General features: G+C 35.8%; 1 protein-coding gene across 1 annotated transcript in view; it reads left to right on the forward strand.

Annotated features, from left to right (window-relative positions):
• LOC134278250 (heat shock 70 kDa protein 14-like) overlaps positions 1 to 15,480 on the forward strand; it is a 40,288-nt gene that overhangs the window by 1,838 nt on the left and 22,970 nt on the right. The window contains exons 3-8 of the mRNA XM_062760568.1: positions 2,728 to 2,859; positions 3,389 to 3,494; positions 6,474 to 6,564; positions 7,400 to 7,504; positions 11,449 to 11,610; positions 11,808 to 11,963. Coding sequence (XP_062616552.1) covers positions 2,728 to 2,859; positions 3,389 to 3,494; positions 6,474 to 6,564; positions 7,400 to 7,504; positions 11,449 to 11,610; positions 11,808 to 11,963 — 752 coding nt within the window. The remainder of the gene's footprint in view (positions 1 to 2,727; positions 2,860 to 3,388; positions 3,495 to 6,473; positions 6,565 to 7,399; positions 7,505 to 11,448; positions 11,611 to 11,807; positions 11,964 to 15,480) is intronic.

The raw sequence follows: 15,480 nt of genomic DNA on the forward strand, positions 1-15,480 counted from the left end.
AGTTTTACATAGAAATATATAGAACAAATCTTTAAAAATCTTCTTCTCAAGAACCACTGGGCCAGGAGAGCTGAAACTTGTGTGGGAGCATCCTTGGGTAGTGTAGTAATTAAATTGTAAAAATCATGACCCCCGAGGGTAGGGCGGGGCCACAATAGGGAATCCAAGTTTTACATAGAAAAATATAGAACAAATCTTTAAAAATCTTCTTCTCAAGAACCACTGGGCCAGGAGAGCTGAAACTTATGTGGAAGCATCCTTGGGTAGTGTAGATATTAAATTGTTAAAATCATGACCCCCAGGGGTAGGGAGGGGCCACAATAGGGAATCCAAGTTTTACATAGAAATATATAGAACAAATCTTTAAAAATCTTCTTCTCAAGAACCACTGGGCCAGGAGAGCTGAAACATATGTGGGAGCATCCTTTGGTAGTGTAAATATTAAATTGTTAAAATCATGACCCCCGGGGGTAGGGCTGGGCCACAATAGGGTTTTACATAAAAATATATAGAACAAATCTTTAAAAAAGATCTGCATCACCCAAGTTATTCAGGTGAGCGATGTGGCCCATGGGCCTCTTGTTTTTCAAAAAAGAGTGTTTTATTTACTATTTATCAACTTTCATTGTTAATACCATGAGAATGTAGTTTGCAGTGAAATACAATATATTAACAAAGGATTGTGGGTTTGAGGTTACTGAGAGAAAAAAAAACAAACTATTAGTGCAATGTGCAAAGTCACACTTATATTATGACTGCACACTGCTTTATGAATAGTTCTGCAGACCGTGTTTGCACAACTTTGAAGTTTAAGCAATATATCAACATGTTCTTAAAGAAGTCAAATCTATTGACCCACATTGTTTAAAGATAATCCAAAAATCAAACATCTATGATTAATTTGACATAATTTCATAAATTGATGAGGACTTGCATGTTTTGTTCATTTATCAAAAATGCAATTAAGGAGGATCTCTACACCTATGAAGTATAACTGATTTTTGTTGCATGCATTTGTTTCTAATAACAGGCTCAACATCCATTAAAATAAGGTTCCAAGGTATTTCAATTTATTTTTTTAGAGATATTTAAAATAGTTTATTTATTTTGTTAAAACCCCTCCTTTCTACATTTTTAAAAGCCCAGTTCGTTAAATTTCTCTTCAAAGTTTAATGTTATAAAATATTGAAATAATAATCAACAAAGTTAAAGATAAAATCAGCATAATTTTTATTTAAATTTACAAAAATTGACAAAAGAAAACCTAAAACAGCATTTTCTTGAGAATAGCTGGTTGGATCTCCTCCAATATCTGAAAAGATATATAATATCAAAGGGTTATAAAAACAATGGAAAAAAGAAATTGAACAAAATTGAAAAACTGTGAAAAATTTCAAACATCACAAAAATTCAGGTGTGAAAGATCCGCTTCAAGAGTGGGCTAAACTATCTTGGTACTGTTTTTGTATAAACTTCAAATAAACTCTGCACAAGTATTGAAAAAATGTCAAGCAAGGACATTGAAAGAAGTTCGAATTCGTATTGTACATGTATTATTTTTCAAATGAGTTTAAGCGAAAACCATCACGTTTCCAGTCAATGACAAAGACATGTATTTAGGGAATTCAGTGTATTGAGAAAGGTAGATTTACTTACCGTTTTTATCCAACCTGCATGTGTTATCCAGTACTAGATATAACAAAACATGTAAACATGGTAAATGACCAAAAGCGGGTAAAAAAAAATTCCTATAACTAAATTCACACTTCCTCTAAAACCTGCACGTTTCCCATACAAACAGCTAATAATCAATGTTGATCAAACGTTTGGGTCATGCAAAATTCCACTTACTGTCGAAACGTTTTGGTGATTTCATGAAGAGTTTAAATTTCACGGGGTATAACCATTCATTCGGGTGTATACAAATCGTAAACAGAGTATCCTCTAGTCAAAGGGGAGATAATACATATGCCTTATATTATCAAATTTGCATTTTTGGGGGACATATTTTGCTGGAAAGCATATACATGTATGTTTATTGAAGAAAAAAGAAATTTCAGAGTGTATGGCTTTTTGACATGTAATGATGAATTAGCATATGGACAAACATGATGGACAAGCCATGTTTTTATATCTTTTTTTCTCACCTAAAAATCTTATATAAGTTTGTAAGTATATTATTTAATAATTAAATAAGTAGAAATTGAATAAATTGACAAACAATTCATTTTTAAAGAAAGGATATGTATTAAGCAATAAATTGTATTAATTGAGTTGATACAATGTACATTCCAGCCACAATATCACATGTTGTGTTATACTCAGTGATTTATTGGTGTTAAGTGAATTTGAATCAGATCATTTGGGACCAAAGTTGCGTTTCAACTGAAGTACGCCATGTTGTGACGTAGAGAGCCCCCTTAAGAATCAGGATATTGAAAATGATAAGTGGTGCGTAAAGAATTAATCCCTAAAATTTGATGCCTATAAGAAAAAACATTTTAGCTTCATAAAACTTTTATACAGAGATTACAGTCTTATAACTAGATATATGCAGTTTCAAAGAAAAAATGAACAGCAGACATCCTTGGAAACCACACACACACACACACACACCCTCTCACACACACACCCTTACACAATCTCTACAGGCCCAGTCTCCATTCCAGCACCAGCAGATACTTATCCATTAGTTTTTAAACACCCTCAGTTTGTTTTATCATTCAGGCTGTTGGAGTTGCAGCAAAGCAAGGGAGTATAAGGAACACACAGAATACCATTAGTTTTGTCAAGTGTGTATTGGGAAGATCATGGGACGATCCAGTCACCCAGGATTATGTCCAGAAATCACCTGTGAAGGTAGATCAAGAGAAAGTCTCCTGTACTCTCATTAGTAACTCTCTTTATTTGAATTGGTCCACAAGCTGTCAAATTTAATTAGTTTCACTCAAGAAGGGGTATTAGTTTTTGTCCTCTGTTTTTACCAAAATATGTGAATAATAATTTGGGTCTGTCTGACAACATCTTGTGAGGCCTTTGAGCTTTTGCAGTGAAATGTTATATCACAACTCTCTATGACCTAGAGATGACCCCTGTCAATTTTGAGATTAAAAGATCGGAGTTCCAGGTCATAAATTCATACAATTTCTCTGTGTGTAATACTTATTTTCCAAACTACATGTGTATCCTAAAAATGCCTGGAGACTTTGCAATGAAATATTTTATCGCAACTCCCTATGGCCTTAAAACCCCAAAGTCAAGTTCAGAAATGTATAATGCATGTATTGTTTTCACATAATACTTTTAATTTCTGCAAGTTTTTGAAATGTTATAACTCTAAGCTTGGATACAAATTTTCTGAATTACTCAATAGCTTGCGTTCTTTTAGATTGAGAATAAGAATGGACAGCTGGTCTACCTGGTCAATTTCAAAGGAGAAATGATTAATGCAACACCAGTGGATGTGGCAACAGCTATTTACAAACAAATGAAAGGTAATATAGTGAGCTGTTTCTCTGCAACATGCATGTATTAATCAGGGTCCACAATAATGCAATATAAACCATTAAATATTTTTAAAATTGTAATTAAGTATTTTTTAAACACTTTATAGCTCACCTGAGCTGAAAGCTCAAGTGAGCTTTTCTAATCACATTTTGTCTGTAGTCCGTCTGTCCGTCCGTCTGACTGTCTGTAAACTTTTCACATTTTCACACTGGGCCAGAAAAAATGAAACTCATGTGGAATCATCCTCAGGTAGTGTATATTCAAGTTTGTTCAAATCATGAACCCTGAGGATAAGGTGGGGCCAAAATGGCTAGTGGAAGTTTAACATAGGAGTATATAGGAGAAATCTTTTTAAAATTTTCTCAAGATCAGCAAAGCTATGATTGGTGATATTAATATGGAAACATCCTCAGTTGGAGTTAATTCAAGTTTGTTCATATCACGACCCAAGGGAGTAAGGCGGGGGCCATGATTGGCATTCAAATCTTTACATAGAAATATATAGGGAAAATCTTTATAACTTTTCTTCTCTAGTATGGCAAAATTATACCTGTATGCTTTATTGATATAGTGACATTCTCTTTTCAATACTGAGCCAATTTGTGTTTTTAGGTCACCTTAGTTACTCAGGTGACCTATTGCTATCTGTTTTTGTCCGTCGTGCGTCGTGTGTCAAAATTTGAACATTTTCAGCTTCTTCTCTGAAACCACTGAACCAATTTCAACCAAATTTGGTATACAGCTTCTATGGGTGAAGGGGAACAAAAATTGTGAATTTCATGGTCCCCGCCCCCCTGTGGCCTGAGAGGTGGGGCCAAAACCACTAAAATTATTGCAATCTTTAAAAATCTTCTTCTTTACTCAAGGACATCAAGCAGGCAAACTGTTGGCATGAATGTAATAAGCATTGAGTCCTCTACCAAAATTGTGAAATTCATGGCCCCAGGGTCAGGGGTTCTAGTGCTAGGGCGGGGCTATATAGATTATATAGTGAAAATGTATTATTTCTTTGAAAATCTTCTTCTCTGCTCCTGGGTATTAAATAAACTAAGTACATAGTTATGATGAGCAAGAGTGCCTCTTCCAGATTTGTGAATTTTATGGCCCCAGAGTCAGGGGTTCTGGTGTTAGGGCAGGGCTCTATAGATTATATAGTTAAAATGCGTTTATTCTTTGAAAATCTTCTTCTCTGCTTCTGGGTATTAGGATAAATTAACTAAGCACATAGTAAATTAACTAAGCACATAGTTATGATGAGCAAGAGTGCCACTTCCAAAATTGTGAATTTTATGGCCCCAGGGTCAGGGGTTCTGGTGTTAGGGTGGGGCTCTATTGATTATATAGCATCTTCGCTAGCCAAGGGTTTCTGATACGCTACTCTCCTCATAAACCCTTGGCCTACGGTGTTCATAGAAATGGGGATTTTTTTCCAGAGTTCTGATTGGATTTTAGTACACCCAGGTCGACCAATCAGCAATTGTTTTTTGTAAATGACGATATTTGCGTTCGGGATACATCTTCACTCTTTATTCTCGGAAATGAAAAACGCAAGTAAACAACGATCCGTAAGCATGGTAAGATAACATTCAAATCTATGAATAGCCATGGTGTCATCCAATATCTTCTAAATAATCTATATTGAAGCTTCAGATTTGTTCTATAAATAATGAATAAACATAACTCAATTATTGCTTCTTAATTATTCTTGAAAAAACTTTGATTTAATGTTTTTTTAACACGTGTCTTTATTTGTGGCGATGACGCAATCTGTGCGTACCTAATAGATTCGAGATCACGTGACGGAAAACAATCCCGTCTTTTGACTTCACCGTATGCCAAGGGTTTATGAGGAGAGTAGCGTATCAGAAACCCTTGGCTAGCGAAGATGATTATATAGTGAAAATGCATTTATTCTTTGAAAATATTTTCCTTTGCTTCTGGGTTTTATGCCAATGATCCAAGTATATATATTTATAATGAACATGAAGAAAGGTGCAATTAGCATCTAGTGTTTTATTATGCTCCCTGGGTCGGGGGGGGGGGGGGGGGGGGGGGGGGGTTACATAGTCTGAAAATAAATTAATGCTTTGAAATCTGCTCTTTGGTATTAATCAACCATTTTATGATAAAATTTGCAAAATTTTGAAATTTGTGGACCCTGGGTCAGTGGTTCCTTTGGGGAGTGGTGCACAACTGGGTATAAAGTGGAAGTGCAGTTTCTCTTTGTTACTCTGATCTACCTCTGGGTATTAAGTAAATAGAGTAAGCATGCTAAGTTAATAATTATGATAAGCAATGGTGCCTCTTTCAAAATTGTGAATTGTGAATTTCATGGCTCTGGTTTAAAACACGAACCAAATTTAATTGTTTGAAAGTTGTTACACTATACTCAGGTGACCTATAAGGCCTGTGGGCCTCTTGTTTAACTATCCCATGTGCTCAAGTGAGCGATGTGGCCCATATGCCTCTTATTAATCAAATCCAATGTCAACTTTCTGTTTATCCTTCGGTTTGTATGTTTCATATATAACAAATTTCGTGACAGTTTTCTCAGCAACTACTCATTGCAGATGCTTGAAATTTTAACACAATCTTTTCTGAGGCATGCCATATTGTGGGAAATATTTTTATTTAAATCCACTGTCAACTTGCTGTTTATCCATGCATCTGTCTGTTTCATGCATTACAAATTTTTGTCACAGTTTTCTCAGCAACTACTCATTGCAGATGATTGAAATTTTAATACAACCTCTGAGGCATGCCATATGGTGGGATTCATTTTTGTTCACTTTTGATGTCAACTTCCTGTAAATTCCCATACTAACAACCAAACAAAGCATTTTATTGTTCAAGTAAAATATGTCACTTTGAACAGATAAGTTTTTAAGGACTAGGAATTGAAGTTAATTAGCTTAAGAATTATAAAGCTCACAAATGAAATGTGACACATTGTCTTTTGTTTACAGAGACTGCCAGTAGTCATGGCGATGGGGATATACACGACTCAGTTCTGGCTGTGCCTTCACAGTTTTCTGTAGAGCAAAGGAAAGCGTTTGGGTAAGGTTGAATGTCACATAGTTTACATTATGTTTTAGAATCGCAAAAGATAAAGATTCCATCCTGAAAAATGTATATTTTTTTTCCAAGATTTTGTCATTGAAGTAATGCTTCTTTTACAAATTAACTCTCAAAAATTGAGGTACCTCAGCAGGCATTTTTGCAAGATACAAGAGAATAGTGTTGCCTACTCTAGATTCCTAAATATACGCGTGGAATTAATTATCGCTTAATTTCGCGAGAAGCATCACACACGATATCAAAATACTCGCCTTTATTTTTATGGTGCTGAAATCCATGTAAAATCTCTTTATCAATCCTCCATTCGTGAATCATTATTCTCGCGATTTGCCGTTGAAGAGCCCATTCGCAATAATAAGTACTCGCGAAAAATTAGGAATTTACAGTATATAATCCTTTTGGAAATAACATAAATTGCCAGATCAAAAATTTGAGAATTGTAAATTTTTAAGGTCAATTAGAAATCAGTTTAGAAATCACAACATAATTAAAATGTAAAGTATTTTTTCTACATTACAAAAGATATACAAAACAGTTGTCTGAAGAACGTATCATCTGACCTTAAACTTTAATTAGTGTTGGGATACATTTTATTTTCTTAACCTTATTTTAAACTTTATATAGTAATACTGGGTGTCCTTAATAATTACTAGGTAGATGATTGTATCTTGTTAAACATTCCTTTTGAAAAACTTGTCATCAAGTGGTGCCATTGCTATTAGGGATGAAGTTCCTGCCACAAGGGGATGCTCTGCATAGTGGTGCGTTTGTTAAATCAGTGATTGGTTTTTATGTAGCTTTGTTTGTTTTACAGGGAGTGTGCTTCTCAGGCAGGATTCAGTGTATTACGGACAATCAATGAGCCAGTGGCAGCCTTGTTGGCATATGACTTAGGGCAAATAGACAACACACTACACTGGTTTGTATATTGTTACTTTTTAGCTCTACTGGTCAGAGACCAGAAGAGCTTATGCGATAGTAATGCGTCCGGCGTCCGGCCGTCTGTCTAGCTGTCTGTCTGTCTGTAAACAATTTTTCAAAATGCTACTCCTCCTACAGTTTTGGCCAGATTTCAATATAACTTGGCACACAAGTAGACTACACTAAGATACATAATTCTATTTATCGGTTTTTGATTTCGATAAACGGTGTTGCCGTGGTTACTAAAAATATAAATTTCTGTGAAATTTTTTCAAAATGCTACTCCTCCTACAGTTTTGGTCTGATTTCAATATAACTTGGCACACAAGTAGACTATACTTAGATACATAATTCTGTATATTGGTTTTTGATTTCGATGAACGGTGTTGCCCTGATTACTAAAAATAGAAATTTCTGTGAAATTCTTTCAAAATGCTACTCCTCCTACAGTTTTGGTCTGATTTCAATATAACGTGGCACACAAGTAGACTATACTTAGATACATAATTCTGTGTATTGGTTTTTGATTTCGATGAACGGTGTTGCCCTGATTACTAAAAATAGAAATTTCTGTGAAATTCTTTCAAAATGCTACTCCTCCTACAGTTTTGGTCCGATTTCATTTTAACTTGGCACACAAGTAGACTATACTAAGATACATAATTCTGTATATTGGTTTTTGATTTCGATGAACGGTGTTGCCCTGATTACTAAAAATAGAAATTTCTGTGAAATTCTTTCAAAATGCTACTCCTCCTACAGTTTTGGTCTGATTTCAATATAACTTGGCACACAAGTAGACTACACTAAGATACATAATTCTGTAAATTGGTTTTTGATTTCGATGAACGGTGTTGCCCTGATTACTAAAAATAGAAATTTCTGTGAAATTCTTTCAAAATGCTACTCCTCCTACAGTTTTGGTCTGATTTCAATATAACTTGGCACACAAGTAGACTACACTAAGATACATAATTCTATTTATCGATTTTTGATTTCGATGAACGGCGTTGCCTTGGTTACTAAAAATAGAAATTTCTGTGAAATTCTTTCAAAATGCTACTCCTCCTACAGTTTTGGTCTGCTACCCCACTGATCATAATTTAAACAATTTGAAATCTACACTACCCCAGTATGCTTCCACACAAGTTTCAGCTTTTCTGGCCCAGTGGTTCTTGAGAAGATTTTTCAAAGATTTTTTCTATATATTTCTATGTAAAACATTGATTCCCCCTTGTGGCCCTGCCCAACCCCCGGGGGTCATGATTTGAACAATTTAGAATCTACACTACCCCAGAATGCTTCCACATAAGTTTCAGCTTTTCTGGCCCAGTGGTTCTTAAAAAGAAGATTGTCAAAAATTTTTCCTATATATTTCTATGTAAAACATTGATTTCCCATCGTGGCCCCGCCTTAACCCCGGGGGTCATGATTTGAACAATTTAGAATCTACACTACCCCAGTATGCTTCCACATAAGTTTCAGCTTTTCTGGCCTAGTGGTTCTTGAGAAGATGATTTTCAAAGATTTTTCCTTTATTTTTCTATGTAAAACTTTGATTCCCCAATGTGGCCCCGCCCAACCCCCGGGGGTCATGATTTGAACAATTAGAATCTACACTACCCTAGAATGCTTCCACATAAGTTTCAGCTTTTCTGTCCCAGTGGTTCTTGAGAAGAAGATTTTCAAAGATTTTTCCTATATTTCTATGTAAAACTTTGATTCCCCAGTGTGGCCCCGCCCAACCCCCGTGGGTCATGATTGGAACAATTTAGAATCTACACTACCCCAGAATGCTTCCACATAAGTTTCATCTTTTCTGGCCCGGTGGTTCTTATGAAGAAGATTTTCAAAAATTTTTCCTATATATTTCTATGTAAAACTTTGATTCCCCAATGTGGCCCTGCCCAACCCCCGGGGGTCATGATTTGAACAATTTAGAATCTACACTACCCTAGAATGCTTCCACATAAGTTTCAGCTTTTCTGGCCCAGTGGTTCTTGAGAAGAAGATTTTCAAAGATTTTTCCTATTTATTTCTATGTAAAACATTGATTCCCCAACATGGCCCCGCCTTACTCCCGGGGGTCATGATTTGAACAATTTAGAATCTACACTACCCCAGGATGCTTCCACATAAGTTTCAGCTTATCTGACTCAGTGGTTCTTAAAAAGAAGATTTTCAAAGATTTTTCCTATATATTTCTATGTAAAACTTTGATTCCCCAATGTGGCCCCGCCCAACCCCCGGGGGTCATGAATTGAACAATTTAGAATCTACACTACCCTAGAATGCTTCCACATAAGTTTTAGCTTTTCTGGCCCAGTGGTTCTTGAGAAGATTTTCAAAGATTTTTCCTATATATTTCTATGTAAAACATTGATTCCCCATTGTGGCCCCGCCCCACCCCCGGGGGTCATGATTTGAACAATTTAGAATCTACACTACCCCAGGATACTTCCACATAAGTTTCAGCTTATCTGACTCAGTGGTTCTTAAAAAGAAGATTTTCAAAAATTTTTCCTATATATTTCTATGTAAAACTTTGATTCCCCAATGTGGCCCCGCCTAACCCCCAGGGGTCATGATTTGAACAATTTAGAATCTACACTACCCTAGAATGCTTCCACATAAGTTTCAGCTTTTCTGGCCCAGTGGTTCTTGAGAAGATTTTCAAAGATTTTTCCAATATATTTCTATGTAAAACTTTGATTCCTAATTGTGGCCCCGCCCAATTCCCGGGGGTCATGATTTGTACAATTAAGAATCTACACTACCCCAGGATACTTCCACATAAGTTTCAGCTTTTCTGGCCCAGTGGTTCTTGAGAAGAAGATTTTCAAAGATTTTTCCTATATATTTCTATGTAAAACTTTGATTCCCCAATGTGGCCCCGCCCAACCCCTGGGGGTCATGAATTGAACAATTTAGAATCTACACTACCCTAGAATGCTTCCACATAAGTTTCAGCTTTTCTGGCCCAGTGGTTCTTGAGAAGATTTTCAAAGATTTTTCCAATATATTTCTATGTAAAACTTTGATTCCCCATTGTGGCCCCGCCCTACCCCCGGGGGTCGTGATTTGAACAATTTAGAATCTACCCTACCCCAGGATGCTTCCACATGATTTTCAGCTTTTCTGGCCCAGTGGTTCTTGAGAAGAAGATTTTCAAAGATTTTTCCTATATATTTCTATGTAAAGCTTTCAGCTCAGGTGAGCTTTTCTGATCACATTTTGTCCGTTGTCCGTCTGTCTGTCTGTCTGTCTGTCAACTTTTCACATTTTTGACTTCTTCTCAAGAACAGCTGGGCCAATTTCAACCAAACTTGCCACAAAGCATCCTTGGGTGAAGGGAATTCAAGTTTGTTCAAATGAAGGGCCACGCCCTCATTCAAGGGGAGATAATTGGGAATTAATGAAAATGTGGTGGTATGTTTTAAAAATCTTCTTCTCAAGAACCACTGAGCCAGAAAAGCTGAAACTTATGTGGAAGCATCCAGGGGTAGTGTAGATTCTAAATTGTTCAAATCATGACCCCTGGGGGTTGGGCGGGGCCACAATGGGGACATCAAAGTTTTACATAGAAATATATCAAAAAATCTTTGAAAATCTTCTTCTCAAGAACCACTGGGCCAGAAAAGCTGAAACTTATGTGGAAGCATACTGGGGTAGTGTAGATTTCAAATTGTTTAAATTATGATCATTGGGGTAGGTGGGGTCACAATATGTATTACAAGGGGGAAATCTGGTAAAGAACGGAATGGCCAAAGTTTCTCAGGTAAGCGTTGTGGCCCATGGGCCTCTTGTTTTCCTAGCCACAGTGCTCAGGTGAGCCCATGGGCCTCTTGTTTTCCTAGCCACAGTGCTCAGGTGAGCCCATGGGCCTCTCGTTATATTTCCCTCTTGTCACAGTTGTAATTATTTCTTTTGTATTGGTTATAGTAATGTATTAGTGTATCGCCTTGGGGGCGACTCCACAGATGTCTCAGTAGTCCGCCTTCACGCGGGACTCTACCGGATTCTAGCGAGCACCAGCACTCAACATGTCGCAGGAAGCAAGTTCACCAATGTGCTAGCAGATTTTTTGGCTCAGGAATTTTACAAGTACGTATTTATTTATAACTGTATGACAGTTTCTTTACTTGGGAAAATGTGTTAGCTTTTTAAAATGAAATGTTTGATAGAGAATATGTTTGCTAATCTATTAGTCAATGTTAATGATGTACCTATATTTCTAAAACTTTCATACTGTGTAATTATATTTGTTAACTCAGATTGAAGAAAGGATTTTTTTCCTTCAGGAAGTATAAGTTGGATATCAAGGAAAGTCGAAGGTCTTTAAACAAACTAAGGATGGCCACAGAAATATGTAAACACACCCTGTCTACATTAGAGAATGCCCAGGTCTCTATAGATTCATTACATGAGGGAGTGGACTTTCACAGCAGTGTATCCAGGTATTACCTGAATGTCTCATTACTGGTACTATGTATTATATGTTATGTAAAAAAAAAACGTGTACTATTTTCTGATGTTAGATTTGTAAGAAGTCTCTTAAGGTATTTCACTTGTGAAATTTGTTGTATCAAGGATTTTTTAAGAATAATATTTTGGATAAGTACTCATATAATATGACTCAAAATCACAGAGAAATAAGGGGGTCAGTTTGCATCTTAATGAGCTAGAGTACAATTAAGTTGACCTTTCTGCACTTAAATTTTAACTCGGGTTAATCACTTTAACCTTTATATAATATTTTATCAGATGACAGTGAATATAAGTGAATATATGACAGTAACCGTGACAGTGAATATAATCTTTTTTTACGTAAAGTAGTTTGAATAATATTTATCATTGAACAAATCTTGCAAATAAATGCACATGAATTATTGTGTGACCGTTTTGCACTAAAGAAAAGTAACATATTTGGGGGTTGGAAAATCTAAATAGGCAATAATATAGGGTTATTGATCTTATATTGGTGAATAGTGGCACAAGTTGGCCGTACAAATGCATGAGCTTGCGAGTGCATTTGTACAGCCAACCAAAAACCCAAACTCCTTTATTACACAGCTAAAACATTTCCTCATAATTTATACTGAATTATTCCAACTTAGAAAATTGTAATTAATGATTTTTTAGTATTGGTATTCAAATTAACACCTGTCCTGTAAGTGTTCAATATCGCATCATTCCGATGACCCAACCAAGCGTTATGATTTCTTTATTTAGGTTTTAATGGGTCGAATACGTACTAAATTTTCAATAAATAATTTCATTTTTGTGTAAAAATAAACACATCTTACCTAGATGCCACTTCCTTTCTGTAATATAACTCTGAGAATTTGAACAGACAATTTTTAGCTCACATGAGCCGAAGGCTCAAGTGAGCTTTTCTGATCACATTTTGTCCGGCGTCCCTCTGTCTGTCTGTCCGTCTGTCTGTCCGTCTGTCTGTAAACTTTTCACATTTTCGACTTCTTCTCAAGAACCCCCGGGCCAATTTCAACCAAACTTGCCACAAAGCATCCTTGGGTGAAGGGGATTCAAGTTTGTTCAAATGAAGGGCCACACCCTCATTCAAGGGGAGATAATTGGGAATTAATGAAATTTGGTGGTATGTTTTAAAAATCTTCTTCTCAAGAACCACTGTGCCAGGAAATATGAAACTTATGGGGAAACATCCTCAGGTAGTGTAGATTCAAGTTTGTTCAAATCATGACCCCCGGGGGTAGGGCGGGGCCACAATGGCCGACCAAAGTTTTACATTGAAATATATAGGAAAATTCTTTAAAAATCTTCTTCTCAAGAATAGCCAAGCCATAATTGATCATATTTATATGGAAGCATCCTCAGGTAGTGTAGATTCAAGTTTGTTCAAATCATGACCCCCGGGGGTAGGCGGGGCCACAATGGCCGACCAAAGTTTTACATTGAAATATATAGGAAAATTCTTTAAAAATCTTCTACTCAAGAACAACCAAGCCATGATTGATCATATTTATATGGAAGCATCCTCAGGTAGTGTAGATTCAAGTTTGTTCAAATCATGACCCCAGGGGGTAGGGCGGGGCCACAATGGCCGACCAAAGGTGCTCAGGTGAGCGATGTGGCCCATGGGCCTCTTGTTTTTGTTTACAATGGAGAGTTCGATATTGAACGCTCATATTCAGAATGTTTCGGGCATACTCGAATACGTAATACAAACTCAGCGTTCAATAAAACGTCAAGATATCGTACTCCATTAAGAACCCTCTCTACACTGCACACTAGAGAGTTCTGATTCTATGGCATTTTTCTGCAATTAGAGTGATCTGCTCTTAGATTCAAATTCTAAAAAATAGAAATTTACTGTATATTACTCAATTTGTAATTATTTCAAGTATTCTTAACATTTTAAAAGGTCAGGATAAATTAATTTAACATGTTATTTACATGTACTTTCCCTATGGAAGTACACATCAGTGATTTATATTCACTGATACCGTGTTGTCTTTGGACATTTTTTCTGGGGGTAAATGCCACGCACCATACAGTGAAAATTAGATAGATAGGCTCAATATTGACTCCTTTATACAATATATTTTTCTCTGTGTCCAAAAAACATTTTGCACTTGTGTAGAGAGGGTCCTTGAAGGGAAAAAAAACCTAGAGGTACTGTGAGCAATGAGCTCACTAAATAATACCCCCGCCTCCCATATGAATATGATGGCAGTATCCATTTTTTGCTCTGGAAAATCCAAAATATATGTCAAAAAAGTAAAATAGGAGGTGCACAATGGCAGTGTGTAATAAAGATTCTCTGAAAGTTTCATTAAATTTCCTTCAGTGGTATGAAAGGAGTTGCGGATAAGAGATGGATACCCCAAAGCGTAACAGGCGGATGGACGAACATACCGATTACTATATACCCTCCCACTTTTCAAGCGGGGGTACAATGAATACAGTTTTAGAAAAATATGATTTTCTTGAACCGAGCCTTAGATACCAATACTTATTAGCATGATATGAAATTAAAAGTGATTTGTGATGTCTTGCAATGATAGCAAAAACCTTTTACACTATGTATTATATACCGGTAATACATGAAGGAAATAGAAGACATAGAATACCAAATAAGTATTAAAATCATGACAATTTCTCTGAATGTCTGAATACCTATTGTTTTTTCAACTAAAATATTTTTGTTGATAAATTTGCAATTAGAAAAATGCATAGCTTATATTCCTATTGGCTTTTTCTGAATATATATCGGAGATTTGACAATTTTCCCTATGTAAAATGATTAACTTTAATGTTTAAATTGGAAAGTTTAAATTTACATTACTTTGTGGATTCAGAGATACATGTATTTTAATGAGTATGTTTAATTACTTTTTTAAAACTGCTAATTTTATGAACCTGAGGATCGGAGTACCTTAAGTGCTGATCAATCACAAGTATCATATAGTTTACAATGTAGAATAATCATAGAAAAAGTTGGGGTCAGTGATGTAAATTTTAGATATTGGTCAAAATATGCGATTTTCAGGCAAAAAACGGTGTAAATCTTATCTTGACTTCATTGATATATCTTCTTTCTCGGCAAAGTTTGTTAAGGGAATGTGATAAATTTGTTCTAAAAATATAAATTGAGACCTATATTTGATAGCGAAGCGAGCTCAATAGACTAACGTGTAAGAACAGAGGAAATTCGGAATGAAATCTGTACATATGTCAGGCAAATTTTGTTGTGAAACATTCCCAGAATTCCTTTACTACCCAATGTCATTTGCGCGAATAAATGATTAAATAAATAAATAAAGATAATAAGGTAAAGCATAAAAGGCTTTCAGTTTGTAGTAATCTTTGAAATTCATAGAAACAAAAAATAACTCTGCAATGTTTTTCGACCGAAATTGCACTAGGTCTATAGTTTCAACCAAATGCTCGGCTGTCTCCGTAAGCTTCGACGAGCTCCATGACGTCGTGTGA

The sequence above is a fragment of the Saccostrea cucullata genome, unplaced genomic scaffold (assembly GCF_032062105.1).
Source record: "Saccostrea cucullata isolate Sc308-1 unplaced genomic scaffold, CSIRO_AGI_Scuc_v1 ctg853, whole genome shotgun sequence".
Taxonomy (NCBI): Eukaryota; Metazoa; Mollusca; class Bivalvia; order Ostreida; family Ostreidae; genus Saccostrea; species Saccostrea cuccullata.